The sequence below is a fragment of the Urocitellus parryii genome, chromosome 9, assembly GCF_045843805.1.
Source record: "Urocitellus parryii isolate mUroPar1 chromosome 9, mUroPar1.hap1, whole genome shotgun sequence".
NCBI classification, from domain to species: Eukaryota; Metazoa; Chordata; class Mammalia; order Rodentia; family Sciuridae; genus Urocitellus; species Urocitellus parryii.
In genome coordinates, this window is record NC_135539.1 from 112747959 (window position 1) to 112768571 (window position 20613).

The window sequence follows — 20613 nt, forward strand, 5'->3', positions numbered from 1 at the left end:
AGAACTTAAAGTAAAAGTATCTCATTGAACAGCTTTTGGGGGAAAAAAGGTTCAGAGGGTCATGACTAGGCACTAGGCAAGTAACTGGGACAGTTGGCACTGGAATCCGGTTATCCTGACCGCCAATTTAAAATCCTAGCTACCATGGATGGTGTATACAGTACTAAAGTGTGAAAACAGAGGCAGTTGATTTTTGTTACCTTCTCTTTGAGACATTTCCTCCAACCCCTTACTCAAGTTGGTCCAATCTTTAAGGGTTTTATTAGGTTTAAGTTTTCGTTTAGCATGGCAGCCTAAGGTGTCTGGGATGTTTGAGAACTCCTACATGACTTGGTATCTTTATTGGTTAGGTTTCTCTTAAGAAAAGAAGGATTCAGAACATGTGTTGACCAGAGGGTTATAAAAATAACTTAAGAAATGGCCTTGCCTTTAAGTGTGGAGTGTAAGGTGATTATGTAAATAGCTGTATATTATGGCAGAACATAGGCTTTCACAAATCATTATCAAGTGCTAAGAACATGTTGAAGAAGGAGTTAATAATATCTGTGGAGCAGGGGAGCTAAAACATCAGGGAAAACAAACCCCCCAAACCTAGAGGAGTTGGAGTGGCTATTTAAAGGTGGTAAAATATTGACAGATTAAGTATGAAGATATGGGGAGAAATGCTTACAAGTCAAGTGATACAAGAACTAAAGAATTCCTTTTTGGCCAGGAGGTGGGGTTGGTGCCATCTGTTTTGTGGCACTCTTGAATGCCAAGCTGAAAAGTCTGTGCATTTTAAAGAAGGGAGAGTAGGTTCATTGAAGGGTTTTGACTTGGTAAGTAACTCAGTATCATCTCTTGGTTTGCAAGGTTTTATCTGACAGTAATGTGTAGTTGAGTCTGAGTGGAGTATAAAATCCATTTGGTGGGCTACAGTAGGTGAGTGATAAGGAAGCCTGAATTAGGAAATGGAAAGAAAATGCATTGAGGAGGAAAAACTGACAGAATTTGAGAATTTATGGCATATAGTGATGATGAGGAAGAGAGTGAAATGAAAAATAATGGAAGCAAATAGGGGTGCTATTGATAAAATTTAATGATATTTGGAAAAGAGAGTTAGGTTTGAATGTGTTGTGTGTACCTAGAATTCAGAAGACAGGATTGGATTTATAGAGAGAGTTATAATTGTCATAGGTGGACTAACTGAAATCTTGTGAATAGGTGACTTGACCAAAGGGGGGATGTAGGAGGGGCAGAAAATTGCCAAGGACAAAATATTGTATAATTAGGGGACAAGAGGAAGAATAAATGGTAAGAAATTAGAAACCAGTTGTTTAGTGCTTAGTATCAGCTAGGCACGTTTTCAAGTGCCTTCCTTACATTTTTCCAGATAGGCGTAGAAGAGAAAATAGGTTACTGTGGTGCCTTCCTATAGAAGCCAGTTGTAGAGCAGTTGAGGTTGACAGCTGAGAAAGGGCTGCTCTATTTTGCTCTTAGGCAGCTTGGGCTCCCCAGCAACCTGAGCTGAAGGCAGATTACTATTAAAGAGAAAGTCGGGTCATGGGAAGAGGAGTTTTTTTTTTTTGGTGCTGGGGATTGAATCCAGGGCCCCATGCGTACTAAGCACATACTCTACCACTGAACTCTACCCAGCCTGGGAAAGGTTTTTTTCTCAAATGATACAGAAGATTCATGAGGGGGAAACTAAGAAGGGAATATTTAGCATTGAGAGGTTAGACAATTTAAATGAAGTATGTGTCTAAAAGCTACAAATCATTGTAGAAATGACTCAGATTTAAAGCCAGAAGATTCATACGTACATATAAAAGGGTGAAAGAAACAGTGATGTGATTGTGGGAGCATACTAAAGGCCACCTGGTCTGATAAAGGAGATGATAATGTGTGTTTCTTTTTTGGTAGAACTAGGAAATGAACCCAGGGGTGCTTTACCATTGAGATACATTCCCACTCCTTTTTATTTTTTGAGACAAGGTCTTGCCAAGTTCCTAGGCTGTCCTTAAACTTGTGATCCTCCTGCATCAGGCTTCTGAGTCTGGGGGATTGCAGGCATGTGTCTGTATGCCCAGCAGTGTGTTCCTAATGTGGCCACTCAGATGGATCTTAGGTATGACACTAACACTTGCAACCACTTTTTGAGCCCCTGCTGTGTTATCAAGTAGTATGCACAGGAGATATGAAGTTAATAAGACAGTTTTTCGAACTCTTTTACCACAACCCAAAGTAAGAAATATATTTTATATCACAGCTTATTATATATACATATACATATAACTTTCAAAATTATATGTAATCCTTGTTATGCTTAGTATCTTGATATTTCTTTTCTAATCTATTAATTTATTGAAATTCATTAAATTAATTTTCCCATTTATGGTGAATTGAATTCTATGATTTGAGAAACACTAAAATAAGATACTGCCTTTGCTCTGGATAAACAACTAGAACTAAAAGGAAAGACAAACTTAAACAAGTAACTCTGTGTTATAGGGAATCATAGCAAATTAATATATTATGAGAATCCAGCAACTGAGCAGTTAATTCTACATTACTGGTGGAACTGGCTGTAGGATTTGGGAAGATGTTATTAGAGGAAGTGTCAGTTAGACATTAAAGATGGGGTAGGGAGCTAGGGCTGCAGCTCACAGGTAATGTGCTTGCCTAGCATGTGCAGTGCCCTGGGTTTGATCCCAGTACCACCAAAACAAAACAAAACAAACATCCAAAATGGATGGAGTAGGATTTTTCCAGAGAGAAGTTGAAGACAACTGCAGGGACAAACAAACCTCCCAAGCATGATGTGTATACATTATGTTCAGGAAGTACTAATATGCAGCTGCTGCTCAGGATGAGTAAATTGAGGTTCTTTTCTAGATGCCAGTGGATAGGGAATTAGCCAAAGATAAATTGGAAAATACTGGTTGGGGTCTGAATGAAATTACTTTTGAAAATTATATTTAGTAGTTTGTATACTGTTTAGCTAGAAAGGTTTTTATTCAGGTGAGAGATGTAATCTGGGGCTTAGAAAGTCAGCTCCAGCAGCTTTGTGAAAGATTGAGGGGCAAGACTGGAGCCAGGGAAATACAACAATTATTGTGTTGGGATGCGGGTACAATGGGATTGTCATGGGAGAAGAGATGTCTCTGGGGTAAGGTCCCGAGGAGTTTCCAGAGAGAGGAAAACTCAACCCAGGACCCATGAGATCCTTGACATACATGTCAGTAGAAGCACAGAGATTTATATAGGAGAGTAAGGAGCATGTATTCAAGGGAGAATGCAGGCCATCTTCAATGAGAGATACATTTTTGGGGTTCTTGGCTCCTCTTTTAAAGGAAACTTGGTGAGGGGTGGGCATGGGAAGGTATGTGAGGATGACATCAATCTGATTATTCTTAGGCTGATGTGAACTCCATTAAGTGATGAGAAGATAACATTGGAAAGTCCCTAAAATTGTAGGTTTCTTAAAATGTCATAGCTCTCTCTACTTTTTGTTTATTGGTGGGTTAATTAACAGTGTACAAGGTAATTGTCATAAGTGAACAAATTGAGGGTTAGTTTTTTTTATAAAATTTTTTTTGTAGTTGTAGATGAACAGAATGCTTTTATTTTATTTGTTTATTTTTATGTAGTGCTGAGGATGAAACCCAGTGCCTCATGCATGCTAGGCGAGCGCTCTATCACTGAGCTACAGCCCTAGCCCATGATGGTTAACTTTTAAGATTTATAGATTTCCTAGAAATTTGGGGGTGATAGGTGGGAGAGTGACTGGCTTAGGAAGTGACAGGCCTGGAAAGGTTAGTGTAACCTCAGATTAAAATATCTTCTACTACTTTTTTAAAAAAATTATTCTATCCTTATTTCAGTATAAATTATCTAGACATTTCAGTTATATTTCTCTAAGAGAAATACTAATGGACCCATCATCTATTAGAGGAAGCAGGATGGAAACTGCTGTTCTGGTCCTAAACTAATGTAATAGGGAGTAACTGGTTTGCAAGTGGAAAACAAAAAAGCTATTGGGAGAAAAGGTACATGATATTTTAGAGCATATGACAATTGAGACTTTAAGGAGGTATATGTGATACATGTAATGAAGGAAAAAGGCTAGAGAGGCTTAGAAAACCACAGGAAGTTTGGAGAAAGAATCCTAACAGGAAAAGGAAGATCTGAAGGGGTATTTGAAGAAGCCATGTGGTTGCACTGAAAATTGTTTAAACTCAGATTCCAGAATGGCATGTACCAAAGAGGGGCACACAGCTACAGGTGGACATGTGAGAGTGACAGGCTTTTAAGAATAGAGGTAGGAAAGGGAATGTGATTGAAAGCCAGGATTGTAAAAATGGGGTCACAAGAAAGGGTTTTCAGTATTTTTTTTTTTTTTTTTTTTTAAAGAGAGAGGGAGAGAGAGAGAGAGAATTTTTTTTATATTTATTTTTTAGTTCTCGGCGGACACAACATCTTTGTTGGTATGTGGTGCTGAGGATCCAACCCGGGCCGCACGCATGCCAGGCGAGCGCGCTACCGCTTGAGCCACATCCCCAGCCCAAGGGTTTTCAGTATTTTGAGTAGTATGAAGAACAAGGACCTGTTGGGCTGGATGGTATAACACCAGAGTTATTCATTTAACATTTAGACAAATACCTTTTGTGTACCTACTATGACCTTTGTAGGCAAGGGATAAACATAATGTTTAAATTCTTATTTTTCTTTTGCTTCTATGGCAAAAGTATAATTTTTTAGAGTAAAGTGAACATTTGTTGTTGCCAAGAAAAGCTCTCAGTTGGTCAAGATATCACATGGATATCCTACATGTGAAACAATTCCTTGCATATATAGTTCTTAGAATACACTGTAAAGAGGGGCTGGGGATGTGGCTCAAGCGGTAGCGCGCTCGCCTGGCATGTGTGCGGCCCGGGTTCGATCCTCAGCACCACATACAAACAAAGATGTTGTGTCCGCCGAAAACTAAAAAATGAATATTAAAAAATTCTCTCTCTCTCTCTCTCTCTCTCTCTCTTAAAATAAATAAATAAATATTAAAATCATCTCTCTCTTTTTTTTTTTAAAAAGAATATACTGTAAAGAGCTACTATAATAAATTCTTTTGGAAATTACATAAACAAACCCAAAGATAGGGCTGCTGCCAAAATTAGACTTCTGACAAGTAGATAATATACCATTACAATAGCCCAAAACGTTCTTTACTAACATACAAATACCAAATTAACATAGCAAATGTATAATGTGTGTATCAAAGCATTATTTACATAAGAAATGAATGTAGAGAATTATGTGTTTAACCAACTACCAAATTATGTTTCAGTCTAAATGCTTTTACAGTAGTTTACCGCTTATCAGTGGCAGGGCTGAGGGAGGTTGAATGTAATCCAAGAGCTCCAGTAGATTTTTGAAGTTGCTGATAGTACCAAATCCTATATGTACTGTGATTTTTCCTATGCCCATGTGTGTAACAATGGTACTTTGAGGCCATTATTCAGTAAGATGAATGTTGCTTGAGCATAGGCAGTATGATACTTAAACAATTATCTGATATTGAGGATGGCTACTAAGTGACTACGGGGTGGGTAGTATATACATTGTAGATACTTTGGACAAAAGGATGATTCACATCCTGGTCAGGCAGAATGAAGTGGGATGGTGCAGGAATTCATCATGCTACCCAAAACTGTAATTTAAATTTAGAAATCATTTCCAGAATTTTTGGGGCCATGGATTAACTGAAGTCGTGGAGAGGCGGGTAACTACTATATTAGCCAGGAAGAGGAGTGAACACTGCTGATTGATTGTTGCTTTATTAAGGATTTCAGAGAGTAGTTGGGGCTTGAGATAATTTGACTGATTTGATTTGGTTCTTTCCTTTCATTTTAATAAATAGGAAATAAATTATGAAAAGCCTGAAGAATGTGGTGGGGAAAGACTGATGTTAGACCTGGATATATTAACACGCCTTCAACTTTTTGATCTTAGGGTCCCTTTATACTTTAAAATTTATAAGGATTAAACTCAGGGCCCTGCACTTTCTAGTGGAGTACTCTGCTGCTGAGATACACCCCTAGGAATTTTTAGATTAATATATTAAATATGAGTTAAGATAGAGGATTGAATGGTGACTATCTACTAAAAAATAAATTGAAGATTCCCCAGCTGAACGTGGTGGCACCAACCTATAATCCCAGCTATTTGGGAGACTGAGGCAGTAGGATGACACTTTCTTTCTTTCTTTTTTTTTTTTTAAAGAGAGAGTGAGAGAGGAGAGAGAGAGAGAGAATTTTTTAATATTTATTTTTTAGTTCTCGGTGGACACAACATCTTTGTTGGTATGTGGTGCTGAAGATCGAACCCAGGCCGCACGCATGCCAGGCGAGCGCACTACCGCTTGAGCCACATCCCCAGCCCAGGATGACACTTTCGAGGCCAGCCTGGTCAAGTTAGTGAGACCCTGTTTCAAGATAAAATAAAAAGGGCTGGGGATGTAGCTCAATGGTAGAGCACTTGTTTAGGCTCTGATTCAACCCCCAGCATCACAGAAAAAGAAAAAAGGGAGGGAGGGAGGAAGGAAAGAAGAAAGAAAATTAAGGATCTCTGAAGATGCTTTTGTTTATGTGGGATATAGCTACTGATATTTACTAATTTAGAAGTTAAAACATATTTTTAAAGCTTATTAGTTAAATGTAACCATAATAACATGAGATGTTTATATGAATATATTGTAAGAAGAATGGCGTTGTTTTGTATTTTCACAAATCTTTTTAATGTTGCCTAAATAGAAATTGGCTGGGTTCATACATCTGCTTCTGCATTCACTTTGTTGAAATGTCACAGATCACATAGCCTTAGGAAAACTCATCTGCATACTTGGGAGATGGGAGTTAAGAAGGAAGATACCATCTGTGCATGATAATGAAAATAGGTGTGACCTTACAGAGTCCCAGAAAGGGCAGCAGTTGCCCCTTCACTTGGTTAACCTCTGCTCTGTACTATTCGGGAGCTGTATGACGCATATTTCATCAATCTCTTTCTTTTGCTTTGTTGCAGAATCCTTTGGGCAGAACTATCCGGAGGTAAGAGTATAGTTTTGTCATAGTTTTAGGAAAATCGTGATTGTGTAGTGATTATGTTGGTTGACAAAATAACATTAATTGTGATAGATCTTTCGCTATGACTAAGGGATAAGGGATTGGATGTAGATGTTTAACTTTGAGGGGGGGGGTAAGTAGATAAATAATATTAGCTAAAAATTTCACCATAATGTTATAAATCTTGTCATTTGCCTTTAGGTTAAAAAAAAAAGCAGACACAATTTTTATAAAAATTTTTTTGTAGTTGTAGATGGATACCTTTATTTTATTTATTTATTTATCTATATGTGGTGCTGAGGATTGAACCCAAGACCTCACACATGCTAGGCGAGCACTCTACCACTGAGTTTACAACCCCAGCTCCCCAAAACAGAAAATTTTAATTGAGTTTTTTTTTCCATCACTTGTACATACATTTTTTTTGTTCCTGTGGGCTTTTATTTTTACATAGTAATAATCAATATGTTTCAGTGTGCTTTTACAACACTTAAATATGTTTCAGCATAGCTGTTGTTATTTTAAGTGGCTTAATACTGACATAAAATAATTATTTGATTTCCCTAATGTTACCTAGGCTATTATGTGTTTTTGGTTTTTATTCTTAAATGGTCAACAGGTATGATTCTAGTGGTTTTTCTTAGATATTGCCCATTTGGCCTCCAGAAAGTTTATACAGTTATAGTGGAATGTAAGGGATAGATCACATCTGTTTCCAAAAATTCATGGTTAGTTTTTATAAATATTTCTTCATTTTGCATAATTGAAAGGTATAAGAAGACATATAGAGACTATTTCCATATGCATTATTATTTAAATTCAAGAGAAATGTCATAAATGGCAGAAAGCCTTTAAGAAATAATTTAGATGCCTGGCCATTATTGTCTATATTTCTGTATTTGTTTTAATTTTTAGGAAGCTGATGGAACTTTGGATTGCATCAGCATGGCCCTGACTTGCACCTTTAATAGGTGGGGTACATTGCTTGCAGTTGGCTGTAATGATGGCCGAATTGTCATCTGGGATTTCTTGACAAGAGGCATTGCTAAAATAATTAGTGCACACATTCATCCGGTCTGTTCTTTATGGTAAGGAATTTTTATTTTAATTTTTTTTTGGTGGGGAGCTGGGGATATAGTTCAGTTGTTAGAATGCTTGCCTCACTGGGGATTGTGCAAGTCCCTGGGTTCAATCCCCAGCATTATGAAAAAACAAATCCATCACCTGTACATAGAAAAAAATTTTATGTGTTTTTGTTTTTTGCTTCTGGGTGCTGCTGGGAATCGAACCCAGGGCCTTGCATTTGCTAGTGGAATACTCTGCTACCGAGATATACCTCTAGAAATTTTTAGGTTAATATGTTAAATACAAGTTAAAGTAGAGGAATGAATGGTGACTATGTATCTGCCATTTTCAATGTAGATATTTTAATATTTAAAGTTTTAGATAATCAGCCATCAGTCATACCATCAGCTGGGGTTGTAGCTCGTAGTCCGTGTAGACCCTGAACCCATACTGTCCTTAAAATATCTTTGTAGGGAGACAGTCACTATAATAGGGATTTTTTTTTTTTTTTTTTTTGGTACTGGGGATTGAACTCAGGGGCACTCAACCACTGAGCCATATCCCCAGCCCTGTTTTGTATTTTATGTATTTTACCACTGAGTTGCTAAGTGCCTCGCCATTGCTGAGGCTGGCTTTGAACCCAGGATCCTCCTGTCTCAGCCTCTGGAGCTGGCATTACAGGCATGCTCCACTGCGCCTGGATATCATAGAGATTTTTTTAGTCAGGTTCCTTCTGGGAATATTGCATTACTGAAATGAGATATTGTAGCTATAGTATAATCATTACATGACCTTTCATTTAAAATAAAGTCATGGTAAAGAGGAAACCTTGGAAGTCATCTAGTCCAACTTTCAAGTCTTGTTCTTGAATTCATGCCTGTTCCTTCATTGAAATGTATTTGATAAGGTTTATTATCAAATACATTGGGCTGATATCTGTTATATAAATTCCCATTGACTTCACTCTTACTCTCTGAATTTACTTTATTCATGTCAGAAAATTCGGGGACTGAATTTTTTTTTTTTTTTTAATGAACTTGGTGCCCTTAAAAAGCACTTAGTTAGATCAGGGTTATTTAAATTATAATTATTTCCTGTTGTCTGAATGGGGGCAGCAGTATTTTAAAGCACTGGCTTGGGAATTGGCTTGAATGCCTATCTGGGATCTAGGAACGATGATTGGTCAAACTTTGATTTACAAAATGGCCTGGCCTGGATGATGTGTTAGGTCCCCTCCAGCTCCTGTGCATTTCATTTTTGCTGTTGTATTCTTACAATAAAGATTTAAATAGATACATGTATTTTTAACAGCATTAGTAGGACAGATATAATTCATATAACATAAAATTCACCCAGTTTAAGTGTACAGTTCACTGTTTCTTTTACTTTAAAAGTTGCATAGCCATCATCACAATCTAATTTTGAAACTCCTACTTATTAAACTATGTGTACATTTTAATTATGAAGAAATATGTATTCATCATTTTAGAAAATAAAACAATAGAACTACTCTTCTCCTTTGTCCTATCATCTAGATATTACTTCTATAAATGTTTTCATAAATTTCTACATACAGTTTTTTTAAAGTTAATGCTATAATTTATTTTATATTTTGCTTTTTTTTCCTCCCTAACACTATCTAAACATTTTCCTACTTAATAACTTTTTTATGGCTACATGTATTCTGACAGTTAAACTGTAGTTTTTTTTTCCCTTTTTGTAGTGCTAAAATCAAATCCAAGGTCTTGCATTTTATAACTTACTTAACTATTTTTTTGTGGTTTTTTTTTCCCCTGTTATATAATGTTTAGTGTATGTCTTTGTCCATAAGGTTTTTCTCATATAGTCATTGATTGATTCAGCAAACATTTATGTCCCAGGATTTATGTTTGGCATTGGGAATCCCAAAACAAATGAACAGTTATTGTTTTATTATTTATTTATTTATTGCCATGCTGGGCATTGAACCCAGAGGCAAAATTCTTGATTATTAAAGGGAAGTGAGTGTGCAGGCAGGTGCATATAATAAAGGTTCTATACTAGAACTATATTTAAGATTTAGTGGAGGCAAAGATATAAAGGAAGAAGTGTCAGTTGTGCCCATGGAGAAGAGTGTTCAGAAAAGCCTTTGTAGATGAGGTGGTTTCTAGCTCATACTTGTAGTATGAGTAGGCATCTGCCAGGTGCATTCCAAGCATAGGGCACTGCATATCAGCCTTAAACAAGTATGATAAGATGGAACAAAGATATTTCAGGAGAGCTAGATGATGCTATGGGAGACATGATATGACAAAAGTAAGGTAAGATGAGATATTCATGGAAAGCCTTGTGTGCCATATTCATGAATTTGAACTTTATCTTGGTACTGTGAAGTCATTACAAGATTCTAGGCAGGAAAGTGACTTGATGAGCTTTTATTTAAAAGGTCTTTAGAGCAATATGTGGAAAAGAGATGGAAGGGGACAGTGAATGAAGATAAGAAAATTGCACTGCAGAAGAGTGTTGCAGAGGGAAGCGAGGATCAGGAAGCAGAGAGAGACTCCACTCTCCAGATACAAAATATATACCCGATAGCCACAAATCCAGTGAACAACTTGCTCCAGCCACACCCCACCTGCCTATAGTCACCACTCAGTTAATCCCATCAGGGATTAATTCACTGAACAGGTTAAAGTTATAACCCAGTCATTTCTCCTCCAAACCTTCTTACATTGTCTTACATGTGAGCTTTTGGGAGACACCACATCTAAACCATAACACAGTCAATGTAAGTTATAAGTGAATATAAGTCATAGGAAAACAAATTATTAGCTTAGATTAGAGAAGAGCTTCCCAACAGAAATGCCATGGATGGGATAGACTGCCCAAAAAGAACAGTGGGACTTTCCCTGCTAAGGCTTTCTGTCCCCTCTTGCACATTGGGAGGGGGCCATAGGTACAACTAAATAATCTTTACAGCTATATAGTCTTGGTCTGGGGGTGTGGCTCTGTAATGGAGTGCTGCCTGGATTCCATCTGCAAAAACCAAAAAATTTAAATGATCGTTAAAACTCTTAACACTTTTAGTAAAGATCTATCTTTTTTTTTTTTTGCAAAGATACAAAATTTTCAGATGTCATAATCCCTAATTCTTGAGTTTATAGAATTTAAAATTAAAGAATTATTTTATTTTTGTGCTGCAGATTGAACCCCAGGGCCTCACATGTGCTAACTGCACTGTACCATTGACTATACTCTCAGCCAAGAATTATTTTTTTAGAAGGGAAATCTCTCTTAGTTTTCACTTCTATTTATAACATAATTTTAAAAATTAGATTCCCCTCTACTATAACAGAAATATGAACTCATTTTGAAAGAGGGAAAAATGCTATAGTGCAGAAAGGTTTAAAGGAAAATGAAATCACAGCCACCACTGTTATGCAGATTGTACTAAAAAGGCTTAACAAGAATAGCACAAAAGCTGTCCTTTGTTTATCCCTAATCTTGTGGCACTACCAGTCTACTGCCATTTTTGGGAACTATTTCTTTTCTTTTTTTAATATTTTTTTTTTAGTTGTAGAAAAACACAATACCTTTATTTTATTTTGTTTGTATATGGTGCTGAGGATTGAACCCAGGGCCCTACACATGCAAGGCGAGCGCTCTACTACTGAGCCACCACCACCCTCGCCCCCAACTATTTCTTAGATAATTTATCATTTTTCTTTTTTCCAGTACTAAGGATTGAACCTGGGCATTCTATCACTGGGCCACATCCCCAGCCCTTCTTATTTTACTTTTAAATTTTGAGATAGGGTTTCACTAAGTTGCCTCAAACTTTCAATCTCCTGACATGTTTCTCACATTGCTGGGATTACAGGCATGCTCATTATGCCCTGCATTCCTTCTGTTATTTATTTCTCTGATTCCTGCTTTCCTGTGGATTACTTGAACAAGGTTTTACAGTTCTGTTTTTTATTTATCTATAATGGTTTTATTTTTGTTTCTTTGTTTTTCAGTTGTACTGGAAATTGAATCTAGGGTTGTTCTATTAGTACATCCCCAGCCCTTGTTATTTTTTATTTTGAGACCGAGGCTGGTCTTGAACTTATGATTCTTCTGCTTCAACAACCTGAGTTGTTGGGATTACACTGCACCTGGCTCACTTAGCTTGAATCAGTAGGTTTTAATATCTTTTTACCTAATTAGAAGAAATTTCATCCAGTTTATTTAATAGTTTATTTTTTTTAAGTATTTGTAAGTCTCATTCTCTTTGGGAATCGGCATGAATATTAGATCTTTCGTTATAGTCCTGCAGGTACCTGAGGGCAATGGTCATTGTTTTTTTTTTTTTTTTTTAATTTTTAATTTTTTATTCTGTTTTCTTTCTATTCAGTTTGGGTATTTTTATTATTCTGTCTTCCAGTTTGCAGATTCTTCATTTGATCTTTCTCCATTGGTTTTGAATCCATAGAGTTTATTATTTCAGTTATTATATTTTTCAGTTCTTGAATTCCATTTAGTGGTTCTTTTCTTTTATCTTCCATTACTTTGCAGATACTGCTGGGTGAGAGTAGAAGCATAGGTCTCCACTAGGTTTCTGCTGATGCCATCCTGTGTGGGAAGGATAAGAATGCCTTGTTCTTCTCCTTGTGGCCTCCACTAACACGGTGGTGATGGGACCTCATTACTGTTGTTGGTTAAAAAAAAAAAAAAGTCTTACTTGCCACTCAGCCTTCTCTGACAACACCCTTGTATGGGGTAAAGGTGTCCTATTACAATTGGGTAAAGGTAGAGTCTGGGCTATCTGTTTAGACCTTGAGGACTGGGGTGTGGGTGGGCTGCAGTGTTTTTTCTGGTATTCATATCATGTTCAGGGTATTTAGATGTGCTTAGCAGGAAAAATTCATTCTTCCTTTTCTTAATTATTTTTAAATAACTGATACTTTCTTTTTGTTTTGTTCATGGTGCTACTTCTGGGATACCTTCAGAAAATTCAGATACTTTTCACCCCTGAAACCAGCTCCCACCCCCTGACAAAATCTCTTTCTCTCTTTCTTTTTTATTATTGGTGCTTGGGATTGAAACTAGGGCACTATATCACAGAGCTATATCCCCACCCCTTTTTTAATTTTTTATTTTGAGACAGGTTCTCAGTAAGTTACTTAGGGCCTTGCTAAATTTCTGAGACTAACCTCCAATTTGTGATCCTCCTACCTTAACCTCTGGAGTTGCTGAGATTACAGGTGTGTGCCACCATACCCAGTTTGAGTATACTTTAAAAAAAATATTGACCTGTGCAATTAGAGCAATGTGTGTGACTAACACGATTCATCTACAATCATGGCACATTAAACTTTAACCTCAAATATATGCTAAATTACCTATTTTTTTTTTCCTAGCTGGAGTCGAGATGGCCATAAGCTCGTGAGTGCTTCCACTGATAACATAGTGTCACAATGGGATGTTCTTTCAGGAGACTGTGACCAGAGGTTTCGATTTCCTTCACCCATCTTAAAAGTCCAATATCATCCAAGAGATCAGTATGTTTAAGCTGTTCCTTTCCTAGGGTGGGGTCTAATTCTAAAAGGATTAGCTCTGGGCTCATGATAGTTAAAGGTTTTAGAAGGCATATGCACATATCTTCAAATCTAAATAAAATAATCTCTTCATATAGGTTGAGCCTTCTGGGTACGTTTTGAGGAGATTGTGATTGTATTATATAGTTAAAAACTGGCCAATATTAAGACTTTAGAAATGAGCAAACGTGAGAATACATATAATAACTGGGCCTTGACTTGGGGCATTTCCTTCCTTGATTATTTGGATTTCTTTAGCGTGGGGATGTAGTTCATACTAAAACTACCTTTAAGAAAAAGAAATATCTACATTCCATTACCCAGACAGAACTACTTTTATTTCTCTGGGTTCTCTTGTCAGCTTCTCTGTAAGTATAAAGCTTATTATTTAATGCTTTGTAGCTCAGTCCATATTAAATGTACCTAAATATGCATTTTTTACATAGTTGTAATCAGTGTTTTTTACTTTATTTCATATTTTACTAGTTTTTTCTATCTTCATATTTATTTTTAATAATCAGATTTTGTTAAAATAAGATCTCATAATTTTTCTAAATTTTTTTTTTTTTTTTTTTTTACTGTTATAAGACATGTAGATTATTTGCTTTTTCACTATTTCAAAGTTGGTCTGGGAGAGTTGATGAGAGTAGTGGACAGGATCAGTGAAAAGGACAGGGAATCAGCCTGCTGATACCAAAGCAATAGCCAATGTGCTGTTCATATTTTTAAACAGGAACAAGGTTCTCGTGTGTCCCATGAAATCTGCTCCTGTCATGTTGACCCTTTCAGATTCCAAACATGTTGTTCTGCCGGTAGACGATGACTCTGATTTGAACGTGGTGGCATCTTTTGATAGGCGAGGGGAATATATCTATACAGGAAATGCAAAAGGCAAGGTAAGCCAAGAAGCCTAAAGGTTGGTGAAAGGATCATGTATCTTTGCATTGGCTCATTTTATGTGTACTTATTCTACTTCTTTTGAGTTTTTAAAACATTGCTGGATTAAGCATGGCTTTTGCCTGTAGTAAATGTAGGTTCTTTTTCTTTCTTGCCTTAATAATCACTTCTGTTCTTTAGATTTAAAGTGGGCAGAGGTTATTTGACATAGAAAAGGGTCATTACTAGATGCTAATGAAGGGCTATGACTAAATTATAAAACCAAATTTAGAAGTCCTGTCACCAGCTGGAACACTGCTGATGAAAACATCTTCACAGCTAGTTGTATACAACCTTGTGTGGGGTTGGGGTTGTAGCTCAGTGGAAGAGCACTTGCCTAGCATGTGTGAGGCACTGGATTTGATTCTCAGCACCGTATATAAATAAATAAAATAAAAGATCTATTGACAACTAAAAAAAATCTTGTGTTATTCAGGCTGCCTTAACCTGCAGTACTGAGACTTCATCATCTTTCTTTTTCCCTTCCTTTTAAACGTCTAACCTTGCCTTTTGGAATGTTTGGAAGGTGTAGGCACTCCTTCCTGGGATGCATTGTAGTAGGTGTTTCTTCTGTGGAATAAGAAGTCAAGTTAGGTGAGCTTTCAGACTCTTTTTATGCTTTAAGAGTTTGTAGTTGCATTAGGCACCTTGTGGTTTTTTGATTTGATGGGGGCATGAGAGCTAGTATAATTTCATGGTGACTTTAGAAATGACAATTTTTTAGAAATGATGATAAAACGCACATAACATAAAATTGACCATGTTAAGCATTTTTAAATGTGAAGTTCAGTGGTATTAAGTACATTCAACCCTCACCACCATCCTTTCCAGAACACTCTTTATCTTGTAAAACTGAATTACTGTAATCATTAATAATTTCCCAGTCTCTGTTCTCCCCCAGCTCCTGGCAATCATCATTATACTTAGTTTCTGTGAATTTAACTACTCTAGTTACCTCTTAAGTGAAATCAGATCTTATTTTCCCATCTGTGGCTGCTCATTTTCTTAGCATGATGTCCTTAAGGTTCATCCATGCTGCAGCATTTGTCAGAATTATCCTCTTTTTCAAAGTTCACTAATATTGTAGATATATGTCACATTTTGTTTTTTCATCTTTGGTTGCTTCCACTTTTTTTTTCTTTTTATCCTTTTTTTTGGAGACAAGGTCTCACTAAGTTCCTTAAGGTGTCATTGAATTGCTGATTGTGGCTTTGAACTCGTGATCCTCCTGTCTCAGCCTCCCAAGCCACTGGGATTTCAGGCATGTACCACCATGCCTGGCTCCACTTTTTGACTATTGTAAATAATGTTAAATATTCTATTATACTATGTCCTAAAGGACATATAAATAAATTTGAAGAGGGAAAAGGGACTATCAGTTGCTCAGGTTGAATACATGGGAATAGAGTTGTTTACATTTTTACCCAGTCTCTCACAATATTTACTCTTTTTTCCCCCCTTTTTTTCTTGTAAACCTTAGATTTTGGTCCTAAAAACAGATTCTCAGGATCTTGTTGCTTCCTTCAGAGTAACAACTGGAACAAGCAATACCACAGCCATTAAGTCAATTGAGTTTGCCCGGAAGGGGAGGTGAGTGAAACCTTGTCTTTTTAGGGAGTGTTTTAAAAGTAAGAAGAATGCAAAAATTTGAACTTTGTAGTTTTTCTATATATTAAACTTTAAAACTTTTATTAAAGTTGTTAGAAACTTTCATTATCTGGTTCTTGGTTCATAATTAGTCACATTTTCCTTATCTGATAGTTATCAGATAGTTCCTTTACAGAAAAGATATTTGAGTGGTTAGTGCTTAAAGCCAGAATGCCTGGCATGTATTAAGCACTTAGTATTTTATGCTTTTTAGTGTTGCTAAGGATGGAACCAGGGCCTCGTACATATTAGGCAAGTGTTATGCCACTGAACTTAACCCCCAGTTATAATCAGAACTGATGTCATAAAATTCACGTGGTAATTGAACATGCATTTACTGAAAACCTGTTTACCCAAGTTAAAAGTAGATATCAACAGAAACAAAAATAAATTGGTTGTCAGAAAACACTCATCCTGTTCTGTTTGGGGATACTCATATATATTTGATACTCATGTTCAAAATGCTCTTTTGGCCAGGCATGGTGGTGTAGGCCTGTAATCCCAGTGGCTCAAGAGGCTGAGGCAAGAGGATTGCGAGTTCAAAGCCAGTCTCAGCAACTTAGGGAGTGCTAAGCAATTTGGGGAGACCCTCTCTCTACATAGAAATATAAAAAAGGGCTGAGGATGTGATTCAGTGGTTAAGCACACCTGGGTTCTATCCCATGTACAAAAATAAAATAAAAATGCTCCTTTGTTGGGGATTGAAATGAAGAAAACTATGTTATGTGTATTTATGAGTATGTCAAAATGAGCCTCACTTATGTTTAACTATAATGCACTAATTTTTAAAAATGCTGAAGCACATGCGTGTACAATGTGTGTGTGGGTGTGGGTGTGGGTGTGTGGTGTGTGTGTGTGTGTGTGTGTGTAGTGTTGGGGTTTGAGCCCAGGGCCTTTGCATGCTAGGCAAGTGCTTTAATACTGAGCTACATTCCCTGTCCCTCAAATTGCCCTTGAGTTAAGAAAAGGTTAGTCAATAGGATCTATAAGAAAGTGATGAGGGCTGGGGATAGCTCAGTTGGTGTAGTGCTTGCCTTGCATGCACAAGGCCCTGGGTTCAATCCCCAGAACCACAAAAAAAAAAAAAAAAAAAAGTGATGAAATAGGCCTGAGGATGTATCTCGGTGAAAGGGTGCTTGCCTATTGTCAGACTGCAACAACAACAAAAAAAAAAAAGAAGAAGAAGAAAAGTAAGTGAAGTGATGTAAGTAATGAAATAACTTATTTTAGACAGATTTCTAAGATTTTTATTGTCCTAAATGTAAAAAGTTGGACATTTTAAAATGATATATTTATTTAACTCATTAAGAAGGACATATTGTGTGTATGAACAGGCCAGAGAAATGAACTATTTATATACATGTTACATAAACTTTGAATTTAGCAAGCTGGCTTCAGTTTAGAGGTCTTGGATCCTAGTTAAATACTGACAGTTGGAACATTTGGATTCATAGATATTTAGAAGGGATAAAGAACATATATTCTCACTTCACTTAGTTTTGAAGGTGACAAGAAGATACAAGAATTCTACACTTACATTTTTACTCAGATTCTCACCAGTTTGTTTTGTGGTACTATTCTACATATCTGGTAGTTAATAGGAACAGATTTCTGACCTCTGCTGTCAATATGTTTTTCCTTTCTTTAGTTGCTTTTTAATTAACACAGCAGATCGAATAATCAGAGTTTATGATGGCAGAGAAATCTTAACCTGTGGAAGAGATGGAGAGCCTGAACCCATGCAAAAATTGCAGGACCTGGTGAATAGGTATGTATCACAGCTTGAAAGAGTATATGATAGTTAGTTCTTCACTGGGACTCAGGTTCCAGTTCCCCGTGGGGACTTTCTTTGTTCCTTAGGACCCCATGGAAGAAATGTTGCTTCTCTGGGGATGGGGAGTACATAGTGGCAGGCTCAGCTCGGCAGCATGCCCTGTACATCTGGGAGAAGAGCATTGGCAACCTGGTGAAGATTCTCCATGGGACGAGAGGAGAACTCCTCCTGGATGTAGCTGTGAGTAGAGCAGGGCATTGTTGTTGTTACTCACATAATCCAGAACATCTTGAATCTGTTCTTACAGCCAATTTTTCTTTCCTTCGTTAAAATTTAGTGGCATCCTGTTCGACCCATCATAGCATCCATTTCTAGTGGTGTGGTATCTATCTGGGCACAAAATCAAGTAGTAAGTATTTTTCTGGTTGACTTGCTTTGAAACTAGATACTTCTCACACATATTAAGGTAGTTCTTACATATAAGAGCCTTACACTATAAAAGGCTAGGAACTTACCTTATTTTGTTTTCTTAATCTGGTATATGATTTCTATCACCCAGTTATGTTCAGTGTGTCTCATTTCACTCTATTTTGATTGGAAGGTCTTGGTCCCAAGCTAGATTACTAGCTCTGTTTTCATGGAGAAAATCTAGTGTACTTTCTGTTATATTTTTCTATTTCTTGAGCTATGTTTTTCTTTTTCTTATTTTCACATCCTGGTTTTGCTTTAAACACTTTTATACTGTATTTGTGAAAATTTAACAATTCACCTCAAAATTACATCTTAAAATATTAAAGAAGGCAGTTTTTGTGAAAGAGCCACCATTTAAAACTTGGAATGTTTAAATAGAAAATACCATAAGATAGGAAAACCTCCCACATTTAATCTTAGACTTCTGAGTCTCTTTCATGCTTAACTCTTTCATTTTTATCATTAATATCTAGATTACAGATTATTGCTTTCTTGTGTGGTTTTTATTTTGTTTGTGGTGTAGGAAAATTGGAGTGCATTCGCACCAGATTTCAAAGAGTTGGATGAAAATGTAGAATATGAGGAAAGGGAATCAGAATTTGATATTGAAGATGAAGATAAGAGTGAGCCTGAGCAGACAGGTAATATTTCCAAAAGGAAAAAAATGATTGCTTTACCTAATACTCTTGTATAAATTTATTTTAGCACTTAATCTTTCACCTTTTTTCTTTAAGAGTACAGTTTTCACAATGTCTGGGGAGTCTTAATATATAAAACATTAATTAAGGGTTTACTAAGGCATTACTAGGGCTCAAGCAGCCCTCTTGATATCTCACTTGTATTTTCTGATTAAGTGCAGATGATTGTTAGGATTTACTTGCTACACCTAGCAGAGCACCTAGATGTGCTGAGTGCTCAGCTTATTTATGGTGTTCTGTCACTTGTTTGCAAGGTCAAGGACATGGACTCTAGAGTCTGACAGCTTTGAACAAAAAATTTAATTTTAATAGTTTTAACTTGAATTTCCTCAAATGTAAGATAGGGGTTATAAGTTGGGTGCAGTAGCACATGCCTGTAATCCCAGTGGTTCAGGAGGCTGAGGCAGGAGGATCATGAGTTCAAAGCGAGCCTCAACAACTTAGTGATACCCTCAGTGAGACTCTGTCTGTAAATAATATATAAAAATGGCTGGGGATGGAGCTCAGTGGTTAAGTGCCACTGGGTTCAATCCCTGTTACAAAAAAAGCAGGGGAGGGTGGAGCGTGTAATAATAGTACCTGTCAATTAGGATTATAGGAATAAATGAAATAATTCATGTAAAGCACCTAGTATGTGACTAGGCTGTAATAAGCACCCCAATTCTTTTTTTTTTTTTTTTTTTTTTTTGGTGGGGTGGTACTAGGGATTGAACTGAGAGGGGCTTCACCACTGAGCTATATCCCCAACCCTTTTTACTTTTTTAAATTTTGAAACAGGGTCTCACTAGGTGGCTGAGGCTGTCCTCAAATTGCAGTCCTCCTCCCTTAGCCTCCCAAGTAGCTGGGATTACAGGTATGCATCATTTGTGCCCTGTTCTTTCTTTTTTTTATGGTGCTGGGAACCAGACCCTTGAGCATGCTAGGTGAACACTGACTACTGAGCCTTAGTCCCTAATTTATTTTTTTATTTTGGAGAGGGGTGTCTTTTTTTTTGAGATAGGGTCTTCTCATGCTTGTCTTTTTTTTCTTTTTTCTACATACTGGTCTTGAACTCGGAGGCTCAAGTTATCCTTTCACCTCCATTCCAGAGTAGCTGGCACTATAAGCATGAACCACTGTGCCCAGCTTAAATGTCATTTTTTATTATGATTATGACTGTAATCTTATTTTGCAAGATGGGGGATCAAACCCAAGACCAGACACATGCTAGGCAATTGATCTCCTATTGATCTGTATCCCCAGCCTAATCATTGTTATTTTTGTCTTCTGAATCTCTAGATAGGACCTCCTTAAAGATAAAAATAAAGATTTCCCTTTTTATCCTGATGATCTTTAAACAGGTTTTTATATGTAGTAGGGATTTGTGT

At 36.8% G+C, this 20613-nt stretch overlaps 1 protein-coding gene across 4 annotated transcripts in view; it reads left to right on the forward strand.

Annotated features, from left to right (window-relative positions):
* Window positions 1-20613, forward strand: part of Rbbp5 (RB binding protein 5, histone lysine methyltransferase complex subunit) — a 34946-nt gene that overhangs the window by 1192 nt on the left and 13141 nt on the right. For all 4 annotated transcript variants that reach the window (XM_077802802.1, XM_026387448.2, XM_026387450.2 and 1 more), the window contains exons 2-10: window positions 7057-7082; window positions 8013-8185; window positions 13544-13684; window positions 14454-14616; window positions 16137-16246; window positions 17952-18071; window positions 18164-18317; window positions 18415-18486; window positions 19072-19189. In XM_077802802.1, the coding sequence (XP_077658928.1) occupies window positions 7057-7082; window positions 8013-8185; window positions 13544-13684; window positions 14454-14616; window positions 16137-16246; window positions 17952-18071; window positions 18164-18317; window positions 18415-18486; window positions 19072-19189 (1077 nt within the window). The remainder of the gene's footprint in view (window positions 1-7056; window positions 7083-8012; window positions 8186-13543; window positions 13685-14453; window positions 14617-16136; window positions 16247-17951; window positions 18072-18163; window positions 18318-18414; window positions 18487-19071; window positions 19190-20613) is intronic.